The sequence below is a fragment of the Gallinula chloropus genome (genome assembly GCF_964237585.1).
Source record: "Gallinula chloropus genome assembly, contig: HAP1_SCAFFOLD_167, whole genome shotgun sequence".
NCBI classification, from domain to species: domain Eukaryota; kingdom Metazoa; phylum Chordata; class Aves; order Gruiformes; family Rallidae; genus Gallinula; species Gallinula chloropus.
Genome location: NW_028168384.1, coordinates 247600 through 262984, shown reverse-complemented (window position 1 = coordinate 262984; position 15385 = coordinate 247600). Strand labels below are relative to the sequence as shown.

Genomic DNA, 15385 nt, shown 5'->3' with positions numbered 1-15385 from the left:
CCCCACAGCCTAAGATCACTGACAATAATGGCTGCCTGTACCAGAAGAGAAGCTGCTGTAACCTACACCCAGACACTCCTGACACTCCTGACTGGCAAAGCAAACAAATGCAACAGCAAAGGTAGCTAAGGCACTTGGCCACAGATGTGGATTCTGTGAGACCTGCCACCTCACAGAATCCTGCAGCAACTGATCTCCTGTTCCTGGCTCACGGACACGGGTGTCAAGATTCTGGTGGCACGTGCTGCAGGAATCTGTCTGACCACTCTCAGTCCATCCATGCCAGCATTCAGAAATTAACAGATCAAACACAAAAGATACAACAAGAAAAAGGATTCTTTGCAGTTAATATATCTGCTAGCATGGAGTTCTTCCAAAGGGACACAAGGGATGCTGTCCATAGATTGCAATTACAAGTTTCCTCCTTCAGTAACGTAGTTAGACACAATCGGATGGCCTCAGATCTGCTGCTGGCCAAAGAAGGAGGTGTGTGCATGGTAATACATCAAAGCTGTTGTGCATACATAAATCAGAAAAAATAAATTGAAACAGATTTAAATAATATGTGGAAGCAAACAAAGATTCTCTACCGAGTAGCTCAAGATGATACACCCTGGGGATTTAAAGTAGTCTGGAATCAGCTCACTTCCTGGCTCCCAAACTTTGCCTGGCTCAAACAACTTTTCACATTTGTTATTTTGAGAAGTATTTTACTTTTACTTTCTTGTGTGGGGATTCAGTGTTCTTTCTGGTGTTATAAACAGACAAGTATAACATACGGGGATTGGAGAAGAAATAAAATAAGACATGCCCTGAGTCCCAATCAAGCCCCACTATTCAGCTGCCTAAGCAGTGAGATAAAGCCAAGCATTTGAGGGTCCCCATTTGGCTTCAATGGAAAGCAGGAACCTGCCAGACATGCAGCATGTGAAGAATGCGCCTTGGTTGAGCCTGTACCAGGTTTTCCTGTTGGAAACACCTAATCCATAGATAAACAGGGGAGGGATTTCGGAGGGGAATATGGTATAAAAATGCTGTAAACTCTGACCCCAGATGTGCCTACTTTGCTCGGTCACCCTCTCTTGCAGGAAGGTATAATAAATTACTGCTTCACTAGTATGTCACTGTGAGTCCTTTCTTGGGACCTTTGGCATTTCTAACAAAGGGGAGTGAGCAAGCGGCGTGGTGGGCATTTGGCCTGTAGCCAGGGCAAAACCTCCACCCACACCACCTTAACCCCACCCAAAGCACTGGGATTCATTCCAAGCTGCACACCCTTCTGCAGTTTCAGACACCCCACAGTTTCCCAAGGGACACCAAACCCCAGAAGAACCAGGGCTGTGAAATACCTCTGTCATGGGCGGCACCTGCTTGTAGCTGTTGAGCTTCCTGCCCATCAGGATGTTCTGCAGGTGGCTGAGGGCTGAGGAAAGAACACACAGAACAGGGATTTACAACCACGGCTGAGCTTCCCACAAGCAAACTTCCAAAGCTAATTGCTGTAGTTCCCCTACCAAGCCCCCTGGGATCATCTCAGACACACACAGAGCCACCGCAGAGCATCCCCCACCTCTCCCAGCCAAGGCACCGCTAATTCTCCTGCCACACCGGGATAATTCCCTTCTGAGAGCTCCATGCAAGGACTCACACAGGGGACCTGGGAACACCTTTGCCACCTTACAGCCCGTCCCAGGCAGCGCTGCTGGAAAACCGCTTTGCAGCGGGAGAGCAGCTGAAGCACCTGACGCGGCTTCCCTGGCACCGCTTCGCCCGCCATTCCCAGCGAGGGGTCGCTGAGGGAAACCGGGTCTCCCGCTCACATCGTGCCAGGACAGCCAGCAGCGCCTGCACAGGCACCTTCCTGCCCTGGCCCTGTGCTCTGCACGGCTGCTGGGAACTACTACTGGTGCAGCCGGTGTCTCTCTCCACGAGACGCTCCTTCTGCTCAGGGACACAGAAGCCACAGGCATGGCATGGCCACCGCTGCCCACAGCATGGGGACTGGAACAAGACGGATCTCTAAGGTCCTTTCTCACCCCACAACCATCCACCATCTCCTACTGGGAGCTCTGAGATACTGGCAACCGTTAACACCTGGGAAGGCATCCCTGTTTCTGCACAAGCCCTACGCCAGGACCCCTCTCCACCCGCTGTACACACAAACACAGACACACACAGACAGACTGACTGACAGACACCCCCCCCCCGCCCCCTCCCCCCCCCCCCCCCCCCCACACACACACACACTCCTCTGCTCCTGCCCCACACACGCTCCCAGGGCCCGTTTCCTTTCAAATTCCCGCTTCACAGACGGAAAAGCCAACGGGGTTGGAGGGGAGCAGGTTTGCCAGGGGCGTTCTCGGGGCGGGGGGACACCCAGCTCCGCTCCGCCCTGGGCTCTAACGCCGAGGAGAGGCGGCCGAGGCGCCGCGCTCCGGGCTGGCTCGGAGGGGAGTGGGGGGAGAGGTCCCACAGGCCGCACCCCGAGAGGCCGCGGGGACTCGGGACGGGACGAGGCTCTCAGTGGCCGTACGGTCTCGGGGCGGCTCCCTGACCTGGGGGGCGGCCCCTTGAACGGCGGCGAGGCCGCAAACAGCTCGGAGGGCGCCAAGGACCCCCAGCAGCCATTGGTACACGGACCCCGGCAGCCTGCGGTGGAAACGCACCCATCCTGCGCGACGCCCGGCACGGCCCCGCCGCCCCTCCCACGACCCTGCGGAGCAGCCCCTCCATGGGCTCCTACCGCTGCCTGTCAGGGGAGGGAGAGCCCAGGGAACCCAAGGGGCGGGGCCAGGGGCGGTCACGCTGCTCCCCCTCCCGCGGGCGGGGCCTCACTCGCCAGCACCGGGATGGGTGGGCTGGGCCGTGTCCATCCCCCCTCCCCCGGTTCTGCCTCCTGCTTCCCGGCCGGCCGGCCCCTCCTCCGGCTGGGCGGGACGCTTCCCTCTTCCCTCGCCTTCGGAAAGCCCCGGGCGGGGCTTCTGCGGGGAGCTCGGCGCCGAGCAGCCGCCGCCCGGGCCGTGCGTGGGCGCTGCGGGAGCTGCAGAGCTCTCCACGGCGGTGCCGGAGGAGAGGGGCGGCTCTCTCCTCTCTCTCTCCGCCCCCAAAACGCGGGCTCCGTGGCCCGGGGGACGCAGGTGGGTGGGACCGGCCAGTGGCCCGGCCCCTGGGCAGGTTCCCCCTCCGGTCTCCTCCCCCCGGCTCAGCGGGGGAGAGGACGGAGGCTCCCGGGGCTTACCGAGCCCTTTCCCCAGCGCTCTCCCGGAGCTCGGTGCCGGTCTCCTCTCCCGCTCCCGCAGTACCGACCGGCTCAGCCATGGCCGAAGGCTCGACTGAGCGAGAGCGGCGGGTGGGCAGGACGCGTGTCCCGGGAAACGGAGCGGGGAGTCCGAAAGCGTTTAACGGCCCCGCCCGGGACTGGCCGGACCGGCTGCCCGGGCAACGGCGACGCGCGACCGGCCGCCGAACCCGCAGGGAATTGCCGAACCCACCGGGAATGGCCGAACCCAGCGGGCGGGAACGGGGCGGGTTTCCCCTGTCCCGCTGCCCTGACCGAGCCAGAAGGGATGCGGGGAGGGAGGGAGGGAGCTGCGCGGGCAGCCGGGGTGAGGCTTCTCGGGGTGCCCCCGGGTTTCCACCCCGAGAATCCCGGCCCCCCCTGTGTTTACCTCACGTTTCTCCTTCCCGGGGAGAACAGGATTCCCCACCGAGGCAAAACTCCTCCGTGTCAGACGGGAGGAGCATCGATCCCTTTGAACAGCCAGCACCGGGAATCTCCTGCCTTCAAGTCAGGCTGCCAGCACTAGAACTAGATGCTGCCTCTCTCAGCACAGAGCAGATGAAGCCCCCAGCCCCATTTACACCAGCTACAAAGTCCCCACCACAAAGGCAGGGCTTATTCTCCCTGTCATGACTTGTTGGCGCTGGCGGGCAGCGGGTCAGCCGGGCTTCCAGGCCATTCTCCCTTCCCTTGTTGGAGGAGCTGTTTGTCCGTCTTCTTCTCTCCTTGCTGAACATCCTGGCAGAAGGGAGGGAGGGGGAGAAAGAATTAACAAAGGCGCTCAGGGTGTGAAGGGAACGTTTGTGATCTGGGGACAGAGCAAAGTGCACAGGCTGTTCCCAAGACAGTGGCATGGTTGATGGGGGTGGACGTATAGAAGGGAGCATAAGAAATCGCATTTATAATTTACACATAAGTAAGAGTAAATTCAATGACTAACTATTGCAAGATGCTTGGAGGGAAAGGTGCTAAGGAGAACAAAATAAATGAGAGCAAGGTTGTGACTCGCGACAGACAGGGACCACCTGTCAGCAGACAGACGGTCTGTTTAGAGACAGGCAGGAAGCCGGGTTTATCACCCTCACCGGGTCCTAACTCCAGGAACCCCCATCTCTCGACGGGCAAAGAGATCCGAATGCCCACACCGGGACCAAAAAATCGCCGAATATAAAGTCCTCTCCTTAGGGACGTATAAGATATTAAACTAACAAGAACAAATACTACCCTTGACCCCAGCCAAAAGGCAGAGAAGCGATACCTGACAGCCAACCAGAACCTCTACACACCCCCGCCGGCACTCACACAAAACACGGTTAATACACATTTGCCCCGAAACACCCTTAGGTCCCCCTCGCATTCATATTCCCCTGCCTATCCCCCTCTTCCCGCCGGGATCCGCTGCTCCCGGCTCCGTTAACCGGCGGAGAGCTCCGCACCGAGCACTCCCAGCAGCCCCTGCGCGCACCTCTGATCTTTATTTGCATAGACACGCCCCTCTCCAGCCGCTCCTCTGCCCGGTATCCTCCCCAGATAGCACCCAGCTTCTTCCTTCCCAGAACCGGCCACAATAAGATGGTCAAACAGCCGGTGTGCGGATGCTTTTAGGCATCAAAGGTAAACTAAGGATATTTGGCGATAAGATGGGTTATCAGAACTCGTTATAATCACAAACCAGTCAGTGGGGTGTGAACAGTGTCTGTAACCAAGTAGCAGTTGTTCAGCTTGCCACCTTTGCAGTAACAAATGTCTCTAATCTGTGGGATTTCACCCAATAAACGGCTTCACCTGAAATTCATATCGAATTGGGTGTTGCTCATTGCCGGTCACCACAAACTCCAGAGGGAAAGAGCAGCTGGAAACAATCCCTGCAGCAACCAGACAGTGCTCAAGGATGGTGGAGAGCAGAGAAAACAACACCCTGCAGCAGTACAGCTGAGAAGGTGAGCAGCTGTTTCAGCTCTGGGGAATGAGTTCTCTAGTGAGGAAAGGGCCACAGTCAGGATTTGAGCAACAACCCTTTCAAAGAGGCATAAAATAGGATGAGCCAGCACTGGAGCGTCTGCTGCGGTGGGGTTGTGACCATGGAGTTTCACTCCAACTGCACTTAGTGCTCAGTGTAAACACCTGGCAAGGGGTGGGGGATAAATTATGGGATGCAGTCTCTAGGGGAGACAAGAAGGGCAAGAGAGTTGCTGCTGCTGGGAAACTTGGGATGTCCACTCTGGAAAGCATAAAAGCGGAGCAGACAGATGCCACGGGGGCTGCTAAAGCTCTGGCGGCAACGGCATGGCCTGCTGGGAAAGGGTTTGAGCCCCCAGTCCCAGGACCGACCGCCCCCCCACCCGAAGGCTACGGATACAGAGAAACACAGACTAAAGCACCGGTCAGTGTTGTCCCCACGGCACCTCCTGAGCCCATGGACACTGACAAGGAGCCTGTGCACAGCTGCCTGGCCAGAATCTGCCTTGTCAGCCATCGGATCAGGGACCCACTTGGTCTCTACACCCACCGCTCCCATCCACACCTCCCACCCAACCCACCCAGAAATCACTGTCTCCTGATGAATCGGTTTGCAGCATTTGCTCGTATGTGCCACAGGCTCAGGGATGCGTTTATCCACTGAGAGCAAGGCTGGGCACAGAGCAAAAGGATTTTTGATGGTGACCATTGAAAGTGGGCAGCTTACTTGAAAATTAACCTGGAAAATACAACCCCCCGTTTGGGTCGAGCGATGGCCGCTTACTAAAGAAAAACTTGCCCACTTCCAAGATTGAATAGAGGAGCAACTGACCAAGGGACACATCCAGCCCTCCACAAGTCCGTGGAACTCGCCTATTTTTTATTGGGTCTAACCCCCAGCCAAAGCAGTTTCAAGTAAGCTGCCCACTTTCAATGGTCACCATCAAAAATCCTTTTGCTCTGTGCCCAGCCTTGCTCTCAGTGGATAAACGCATCCCTGAGCCTGTGGCACATACGAGCAAATGCTGCAAACCGATTCATCAGGAGACAGTGATTTCTGGGTGGGTTGGGTGGGAGGTGTGGATGGGAGCGGTGGGTGTAGAGACCAAGTGGGTCCCTGATCCGATGGCTGACAAGGCAGATTCTGGCCAGGCGGCTTCTGGACCGTCTCTGTAGGGCTTTTGTCCGTGTGCACAGGCTCCTTGTCAGTGTCCATGGGCTCAGGAGGTGCCGTGGGGACAACACTGACCGGTGCTTTAGTCTGTGTTTCTCTGTATCCGTAGCCTTCGGGTGGGTGGGCGGTCGGTCCTGGGACTGGGGGCTCAAACCCTTTCCCAGCAGGCCATGCCGTTGCCGCCAGAGCTTTAGCAGCCCCCGTGGCATCTGTCTGCTCCGCTTTTATGCTTTCCAGAGTGGACATCCCAAGTTTCCCAGCAGCAGCAACTCTCTTGCCCTTCTTGTCTCCCCTAGAGACTGCATCCCATAATTTATCCCCCACCCCTTGCCAGGTGTTTACACTGAGCACTAAGTGCAGTTGCAGTGAAACTCCATGGTCACGACCCCACCGCAGCAGACGCTCCAGTGCTGGCTCATCCTATTTTATGCCTCTTTGAAAGGGTTGTTGCTCAAATCCTGACTGTGGCCCTTTCCTCACTAGAGAACTCATTCCCCAGAGCTGTAACAGCTGCTCACCTTCTCAGCCGTACTGCTGCAGGGTGTTGTTTTCTCTTCTCTCCACCATCCTTGAGCACTGTCTGGTTGCTGCAGGGATTGTTTCCAGCTGCTCTTTCCCTCTGGAGTTTCGCTGGTTTCTTCACTCATGGTATCAGGAGCTGGTCGGTCGAAGGTTCAGGTTGTGTCGGTCAATCTTGGGATCACGTCGGGGTCACCATTTGTGGTGACCGGCAACGAGCAACACCCAATTCGATATGAATTTCAGGTGAAGCCGTTTATTGGGTGAAATCCCACAGATTAGAGACATTTGTTACTGCAAAGGTGGCAAGCTGAACAACTGCTACTTGGTTACAGACACTGTTCACACCCCACTGACTGGTTTGTGATTATAACGAGTTCTGATAACCCATCTTATCGCCAAATATCCTTAGTTTACCTTTGATGCCTAAAAGCATCCGCACACCGGCTGTTTGACCATCTTATTGTGGCCGGTTCTGGGAAGGAAGAAGCTGGGTGCTATCTGGGGAGGATACCGGGCAGAGGAGCGGCTGGAGAGGGGCGTGTCTATGCAAATAAAGATCAGAGGTGCGCGCAGGGGCTGCTGGGAGTGCTCGGTGCGGAGCTCTCCGCCGGTTAACGGAGCCGGGAGCAGCGGATCCCGGCGGGAAGAGGGGGATAGGCAGGGGAATATGAATGCGAGGGGGACCTGAGGGTGTTTCAGGGCAAATGTGTATTAACCGTGTTTTGTGTGAGTGCCGGCGGGGGTGTGTAGAGGTTCTGGTTGGCTGTCAGGCATCGCTTCTAGGCTTCTTGGCTGAGATGAAGCATAGTATCTGTTCTTATTAGTTTAATATCTGATATGTCTTCAATGAGAGGACTTTATATTCGGCTATTTTTTGGTCCCGGTGTGGGCATTCGGATCTCTTTGCCCTTCGAGAGATGGGGGTTTCTGGAGTTAGGACCCGGTGTGGGGGCTAAACCCGGCTTCCCGCTCGTCTCTAAACAGACCGTCTGTCTGCTGACAGGTGGTCCCTGTCTGTCGCGAGTCACAACCTTGCTCTCATTTATTTTGTTCTCCTTAGCACCTTTCCCTCCAAGCATCTTGCAATAGTTAGTCATTGAATTTACTCTTATTTATGTGTAAATTATAAATGCGATTTCTTATGCTCCCTTCTATACGTCCACCCCCATCAACCATGCCACTGTCTTGGGAACAGCCTGTGCACTTTGCTCTGTCCCCAGATCACAAACGTTCCCTTCACACCCTGAGCTCCTGAGCTCCTTTGTTAATTCTTTCTCCCCCTCCCTCCCTTCTGCCAGGATGTTCAGCAAGGAGAGAAGAAGACGGACAAACAGCTCCTCCAACAAGGGAAGGGAGAATGGCCTGGAAGCCCGGCTGACCCGCTGCCCGCCAGCGCCAAGAAGTCATGACAGCGAGAATAAGCCCTGCCCTTGTGGTGGGGACTTTGTAGCTGGTGTAAATGGGGCTGGGGGCTTCATCTGCTCTGTGCTGGGAGAGGCAGCATCTAGTTCTAGTGCTGGCAGCCTGACTTGAAGGCAGGAGATTCCCGGTGCTGGCTGTTCAAAGGGATCGATGCTCCTCCCGTCTGACACGGAGGAGTTTTGCCTCGGTGGGGAATCCTGTTCTCCCCGGAAAGGAGAAACGTGAGGTAAACACAGGGGGGGGCGGGATTCTCGGGGTGGAAACCCGGGGGCACCCCGAGAAGCCTCACCCCGGCTGCCCGCGCAGCTCCCTCCCTCCCCGCATCCCCGCCCTTCTGGCTCGGGCAGGGCAGGGGGAGCGGGGTGGCTGCGGGACCCAGCCGAACCCAGCGGGACAGGGGAAACCGACTCGTTCCCGCCAACTGGGTTCGGCCATTCCCGGCGGGTTCGGCAATTCCCGGCGGGTTCGGCGGCGGGTCGCTCGTCGCCGTTGCCCGGGCAGCCGGTCCGGCCGGTCCCGGGCGGGGCCGTTAAACGCTTCCCAAGTCCCCGCTCCGTGTCCCGGGACACGCGTCCTGCCCACCCGCCGCTCTCGCTCAGTCGAGCCTTCGGCCATGGCTGAGCCGGTCTGTGCTGCGGGAGCAGGAGCGGAGACCGGCACCGAGCGCCGGGAGAGCGCTGGGGAAAGGGCTCGGTAAGCCCCGGGAGCCTCCGTCCTCTCCCCCGCTGAGCCGGGGGGAGGAGACCGGAGGGGGAACCTGCCCAGGGGCCGGGCCGCCGGCCGCTCCCTCCCACCCGCGTCCCTCGGGCCGCAGAACCTGCGGTGGGGGGGCGGAGAGAGAGAGGAGAGGAGAGAGCCGCCCCTCTCCTGCCCGGGCTCTGCCTCCCCAGACAGGCGGCGGGAGGAGCCAATGGCGGGGCTGCCCCGCACAGCCCTGGGAGGGGCGGCCGGGCAGGGCCGGGCCGGGCAAGCGGGGGGCAGAGCCGGGGAGGGACGGCCCAGCCCGGCCCAGCCCAGCCTGGCGCTGCCGAGGGAGGGGGAGCAGCACCACGCATGCGTGGCCGGCCCTGGGCCACACACACCCCCACCCCACACACCCCCCCGTTGGCTCCTCCGCGTTCTCCCTGCCCAGACAGGCAGCGGTCGGAGCCAATGGCGGGGCTGCCCCGCACCCTGGTGGGAGGGGCCGGGCCGGGCCGGGCCGGGCGCGGCGCAGGACGGGCGCGTTCCCGCCGCGGGCTGCCGGTGCTTGTGTCCCGATGGCTGCTGGGTCCCCTCGGCGGCCTCTTCGCCGCCGTCCGCCGCGCCCCCCGCGCCGTCCCCGGTCTCGCCGCCGCTCCAGAGGCCGCCCCCCAGGTCAGCGCTCCGCCCCGAGGCCGCCCGGCCGCCCGAGGGCCTCGCCCCGTCCCTGAGGCCCCGCGGCCTCCCGGGTGCGGCCTGCGGGACCTCTCCTGGGCGTTGGAGCCCAGGGCGGGAGCGGAGCTGCGGGTCCCCCCGCCCCGAGAAGGCCCCTGGCGAACCCGCCCCCCTTGGCCCCCCGGGGGCTTTTCCGTCTGGGAAGCGGGGAGTTGGGAAAGAAACGGGCCCTGGGAGCGCGCGTGGGGCAGGAGCAGAGGGCTCAGTGTGTGTGTGTGTGTGTGTGTGTGTGTGTGTGTGTGTGTGAGGGGGAGCAGCGGCTGGGGGCGAGTCCCGGCGTAGGGCGTGTGGAGACACGGGGCTGCCTTCCCGGGGCTGAACCGGTGCCGGCGTCCCGGAGCTCCCAGGCACAGATGGTGGGTGGTTGTGGGGTTGGAAGGGACCTGAGAGACCCATCTTGTTCCGGCCCCCCTGCTATGGGCAGTGATGGCCGTGCCGTGCCTGTGGCTTCTGTGTCCCAGGGTAGAAAGAGGCAAAACTGCGGGTGTGGGTGGTGAAACCCCCGGGGAGAGTAACTCAGCGTTGTGCACAGGGGCATTGCCCCGCTGAAGGGCAGTGTGTGGCTTGGGGGGGGGTTAACCTGTGCAGAGTGAAACAAAGCCCCTTCCACGTTAGCCAAAGCCCTGTGTTTGGTGCTGGGAACAAGCGTAACTCATGAAGAAGCATTAACAGAAAGGAATTACCCCACTGTAGTGGGATAATTAGCGGTGCCTTGGCTGGGAGAGGCGGGGGATGCTCTGCGGTGTCTGTGAGTGTGTCTGAGATGATGCCAGGGGGGCTTGGAAAGGGAACTCCAGCAATTAGCTCTGGGAGTTTTGCTTGTGTGAAGCTGAGCCGTGGTTGTACATCCCTGTTCTGTGTCTTCTCTCCACAGCCCTCATCTGCCTGTGGAACATCCTGATGGGCAGGAACCTCCAAAGCTACAACCAGGTGGCGCCCATGACAAAGGTAGTTCACAGCCCTGGTTCTTCTGGGGTTTGGTGTCCCTTGTAAAACTGAGGGGTGTCTGAAACTGCAGAAGGGTGTGCAGCTTGGAATGAATCCCAGTGCTCTGGGTGGGATCGAGGAGCTGGGCTGCCATACAAATGGCGATCTGAACCCCTCTTAAGTCACGCTGTCATGTGTTCTGCCTTTGTTGTTCAGATGCTGCCATCCCTGGGTGTGAAGAGAAGGCTGAAGAAGTTTCTGCTGCTGCGGTGAAGGTACCAGCCAGGGCAGCAAGGAAACGCCGAGCTTCGGGCAGCGATGCCGCTCCAGGAGCAGAGTCTGTGGGAGAGGTTAGCAGAGACTTTCCTGACCCTGTGCAGCCTCAGGCTCTTCTTTGCCCTTGACAGCAGGTGCCTCTTGTGTGCTGGGTTTGCCTCGCCCAGATTTTACCTGCTCTGCTCTGGCATGTGGAGCTGAGGAAGGAGCACCCAAACTACATGACCATGTGAGAACAATCGCCTGCTTCCTCTGGATAAAGCCCTCTCTGCTGGGTTGGGTATCCACCGGCCCGGGAGAGGATTCCCCTAGGACTTTGGCTCTGTAAAAACGAGTCCTGAGCTGCTTGACCCCTTAGTTTGGTTGGGAGGTGCCGTGTTCTTTTTCTTACTGCCCCATAGGGTGAGAGGAGTAAGAAACCCTCGTGCTCTGTTATTTGTCCCTGAGAGCACCATTGACTCTTTGTTTGTACAAAACCCCTTTCTGAGGGGCTCAGCTCTCCCCCAGCCAGAGTCAGGGCTGAACTCTGGAATGCTGAGGAGCTGCCTGAGGGGAACTGGGCAGGAAGCCTGAGGGGATTTAATCCCTGCACATAAGAGAGCCCCTATTAACAATCAAACCCAAAGGGCAGCTTGCTGGTCAGAGATCCTGCCAAGATCCTTCTGCTGTGCTCTGAGCCAGCAAATCCCAGTCCCTAAATCGGACCAGAGCTGCCTCCCTTTCCAGAAGCTTCCGCTGGCTTGGGCTGGTGTTCAGGTTAAACTCAGGGTGGTGCTTTGTTTGTTTCTGTTGCAGACTCAGGCCCTGTCATCTGAGCCTGCAGTGAAAAGACCCAGAAGTTCTGTGCTGGAGGAAGAACTGGTGCAGACTGGTAAGGCTGACGTCAGGGCGTGAGCTTGTTTCTCCTGCGCTCTTCCTGGCGTGTGGTGCGACTCTCCCCCTCGGCTCACGGACGGGCTGTGGCGGCATCGCCCCTCGGTAGCGTCTGGCAGTGCTGGGGTGGGAACTCAGTCTCTTCCCTGCAGCTCCAGCTGCGATACGGCTGCTGCCAGCTGCCCAGAAGGAAACTGGTCTGGTTTGGGGTGTTAGATCCCCAGAACCCTTTTTGGGTTTGAATCTGGGGTTCAGCCTGTCAATACCTCATGCCCAGTGCAACTTGCTGCAGTTGCCAGTAAGGAAATCTGAGACTGTTCTAAAGGAACAGAATACAGGGAATGTGGGGATGTAGGGGAGAGAGGAAACACTGACCTTTGGGGAAGCTCATCAACCTCCTCAGTTGCCTTTAACAGTGGCTGATTTGCTTATGCTCTCCTCTTGTAGATCAAATGCCTTGCGGGACTCCCTTGGGCAACGGAACACTCTCCCTTTGGGACAAGACAGCTCCTTGTGCCAGGTAAAACCCTTCTGTTTGCTTTGACTTTCTTCTCTGAAAGGTTTGCTTTCCATTTCATTCCTGAAGATCCTCTGTGCTGCCCAACATTTGTCTCTGTGTCCGCACAGGGATGTTCTTCCAAGGTTTCCTGGGCTGCTCTCCTAAGGGAGGTGAACCTTCAGTAGCTTTTTATTTTTCCTTCCTCCCCTTCCAGCTAGAGATGGTTTTGTTGTTTTTTTTTTTTTTTTAATCTGGGGCCGTGAAATGTAAGGTAATGACAGGGGATGCCAGGATTTTCTCTCTTCCTTTCCACCTCCCCTGGTCCTTCTCGCACAACTTAGAGGCAGTTTTCTCTTTTGGGTAACCGTGAGGTGACAAATTTGATTCCTGCCCCTCTGGTCTGCCCGAGTTCAGAGTCACCCAGCTGAGTGTGAAGAGCCTCTGCACAGAAATGCCCACTGTGTTTTGTCATGACACCAGTGCAGGATGTTTGACAGTCTCGTTGTACTTTAGGTATTTGTTTTCCTTTAGCTGTGGCTCCCCACTCACATGTAGACAGTTGTGTAGGAATAAATTGTCTCCTTTCTGGTGCTCTGACACGTATCAATGCCAAATGCTGTGCTTATAAACACTGTGGTTCCTTTCTGTTGTTTTTTCCTGCCCCACAGTGCTCCAGCCTCCTCGACTGCTGAGGCCCCCTTGACTGCTCCAGCCTTCTCCAGTGCTCCAGCCTTCCCCCCTGCTCCAGTCTTGTACAGTGCTCCAATCTACACCGTTGCTCGAATCTACTCTGGAGTTAAATCACACCCCAGTCTTCCATCCTACTGCTGTGTTCCATCCTACTGCCGTGTGCCATCCTACTACTGCCGTGTGCCATCCTACTACTCCAGCTTGCCATCCTACTTCCATTTTCCATCCTACTACTGCCACATGCCATTCTACTCTGCTGTTCCACCCTTGCTCCGTCTTCCATCCTTGTCCGGTTTTCCAACCTTCTCCAGTCAACCAGTGACAACTCTGTATCAGCTGGACCAACAGAAATATGGAGGAGATCCCTTTCCATCTGGGACTCCAAAGACCTGTGAGTATCCCCATGATTTGTACCTGTCCCACTTGGTGGGTAGACTGTAGCTGCACCACACAGCAGGAGGACGTAGTATCTGGTTGTCGGGACTTGTGGAGGGTGACACATTACTGCACCCCCTTAGGTACCCGCTACTTAACTCAGGCTTGTGGTTACATGGTGCTCTTCAGTCCTTTTTTCATGCTGTTGGTGACTCTCTCTGTGGCAGCAGAGCTTTGAATCCCCGTAAGCTGGTGGTTGTAACACCATGTGTTGGAGGGCAGACAGCAGGTATTGTCCCAGCCCCCGGCCTGGGAACTTCCTCCGCTCAAAAGCTTTTGTATTTCCTCTTCCTGGAGGTGCACCTGGTATGTGGGTACAGGGTGGGCATTGCAGTTCCTTGCTTGGTTCTCCTGTTCCTCCTCTGACAAGGGGTGATCTGGAGGGTTCCTAAATGAGCTTCTGCTGTTGTGGGAGTCTCCTTCAGCAGCTGGCTTTTTGTGGGAATAAATGCTGGAGATAAAGAGGATCTTTTGTTCTCTTTTGGGTTAAACAGCAAATTCCTGCAAGAAGAAAACCGGGAGAAAAGAAAGGTGGAGCTGGCTTGTTCCCAGGGGACTCCTCACAGCACGGAGCCCCACGTAAGTGAGCGCTGCTTGGGTTTGGAAAATGAACTGTGGCTCCTTGTGGTGAGGGTCTGAACCCGTCCGAGTTCAGCCCAAGTCATCAGCCCGGAGCTTCTCCTGTTCTTATGGCACCACCTCTGGCTGCGAGCGGAGCGGGAAGCTGGGTTGGACTCTCCAAGCAGAGCCTCTTCTCGCTGGCCCAGTGCTCTCTTTGCTGTTTTGGGGTTGGGGTTTGTTTAATCAGTCTGCCCCATTCAGGTGAATCTGACTTTGTCCCCATTCCATAAGTTTTAAGGATCTGTTGAGCCCTTGTCAGAGACCGTAGGCTGCCAAACCCAGCTCTGGGATGAGGATTGATTCTGGCTTGGAGCACAGAGCCCGGTGTGTGACAGAGCAGGGGCTGGTGCCAGTGTTTCTCAGGACATTCCCTCCGAGGGAAAAGCGAGGCCTCAAGCCTTGATTGCAGAGACACGGCGCTGTGCAGAGCTGGGTGTGCCGAGAGCTGGGGGGACCCGCCGAGCCTGCGGGAGTGGGAAGCGCATCCCGAGTTGGGTGCGGTTAGCGCAGGGCTGGTGTGGGTAACGCCTGCTGCTCGTCCTCTGAGGGAACGGCACATCCTCTGCCTTCCTCTGCCTTCCCTAGGAAATCCCTCAGCAGCAGAACAGCAGCGACTGGGGGGGTTTCGCCTGCCAACACGCAGACAGCATCTCCCAAGACAAGCCCATGACCTTTCCTCAGGTGAGCGAAGGTTTCCAACAGCTCCAGAGCTTTTTGCCCTGGATTTTTTCAAGAGCTGGGGGAGGGGAGTTCAGGCAGCAGCCTGGGGCAGGGGCTGAGGGTTTGTACCTCTCCTTGGGCGCGCGCTTGCTGGGGTCGGCACTTTGGGGTGGCCTCAGCAGGGCAGAGCAGCGCTCCCCGTCCCTAACGAACCGGGTGTTTGTGCCTCCTTGCCACCCTGACTTTCTATTTAATGGCTTTCTCTCTCCTCTTTCCAGAGTCACATCCCTCACTTCCACAGGAAGATGGTGTGGGCCATAATCCACCAGCAGCTGCTGTGAGACGGGCACCACTGCAGTCACACTGTGATCCCCTTGGACTGACCCTCATTTTAGTTTCTCTTCTGAAGTTTGACCAAGTCCCTGCAATGTGGGGTTGGGTTTGTTGTTCTGTTTTGGTCTGTTAAATGTGCAAAGAGAAATATTTATTTATTTTATTGCATTAAATATTTAAATTCTATAAAAAAAAAAGCCGTGCTGGTGTGAAGCTGTTTGGGACCGGAGCGGCGTTGACCCTATAAACAATATTTCATCAATCATGTTGGAGTGGGTTTTTTGGGGGTTCTTTCTGT

General features: G+C 57.3%; 1 protein-coding gene across 1 annotated transcript; it reads left to right on the top strand.

The window, feature by feature from the left end:
* The first annotated feature begins 11012 nt into the window (after positions 1 to 11012).
* On the top strand, positions 11013 to 15104 carry LOC311204549 (uncharacterized protein). Its single transcript, XM_084280960.1, has 6 exons — positions 11013 to 11050; positions 11772 to 11847; positions 12297 to 12369; positions 13017 to 13429; positions 13968 to 14052; positions 15033 to 15104. The coding sequence occupies exons 3-6, from the start codon at positions 12302 to 12304 to the stop codon at positions 15073 to 15075; spliced, it is 609 nt and encodes a 202-aa protein (XP_084137086.1). The 5' UTR covers positions 11013 to 11050; positions 11772 to 11847; positions 12297 to 12301; the 3' UTR covers positions 15076 to 15104.
* Positions 15105 to 15385: the final 281 nt, after the last annotated feature.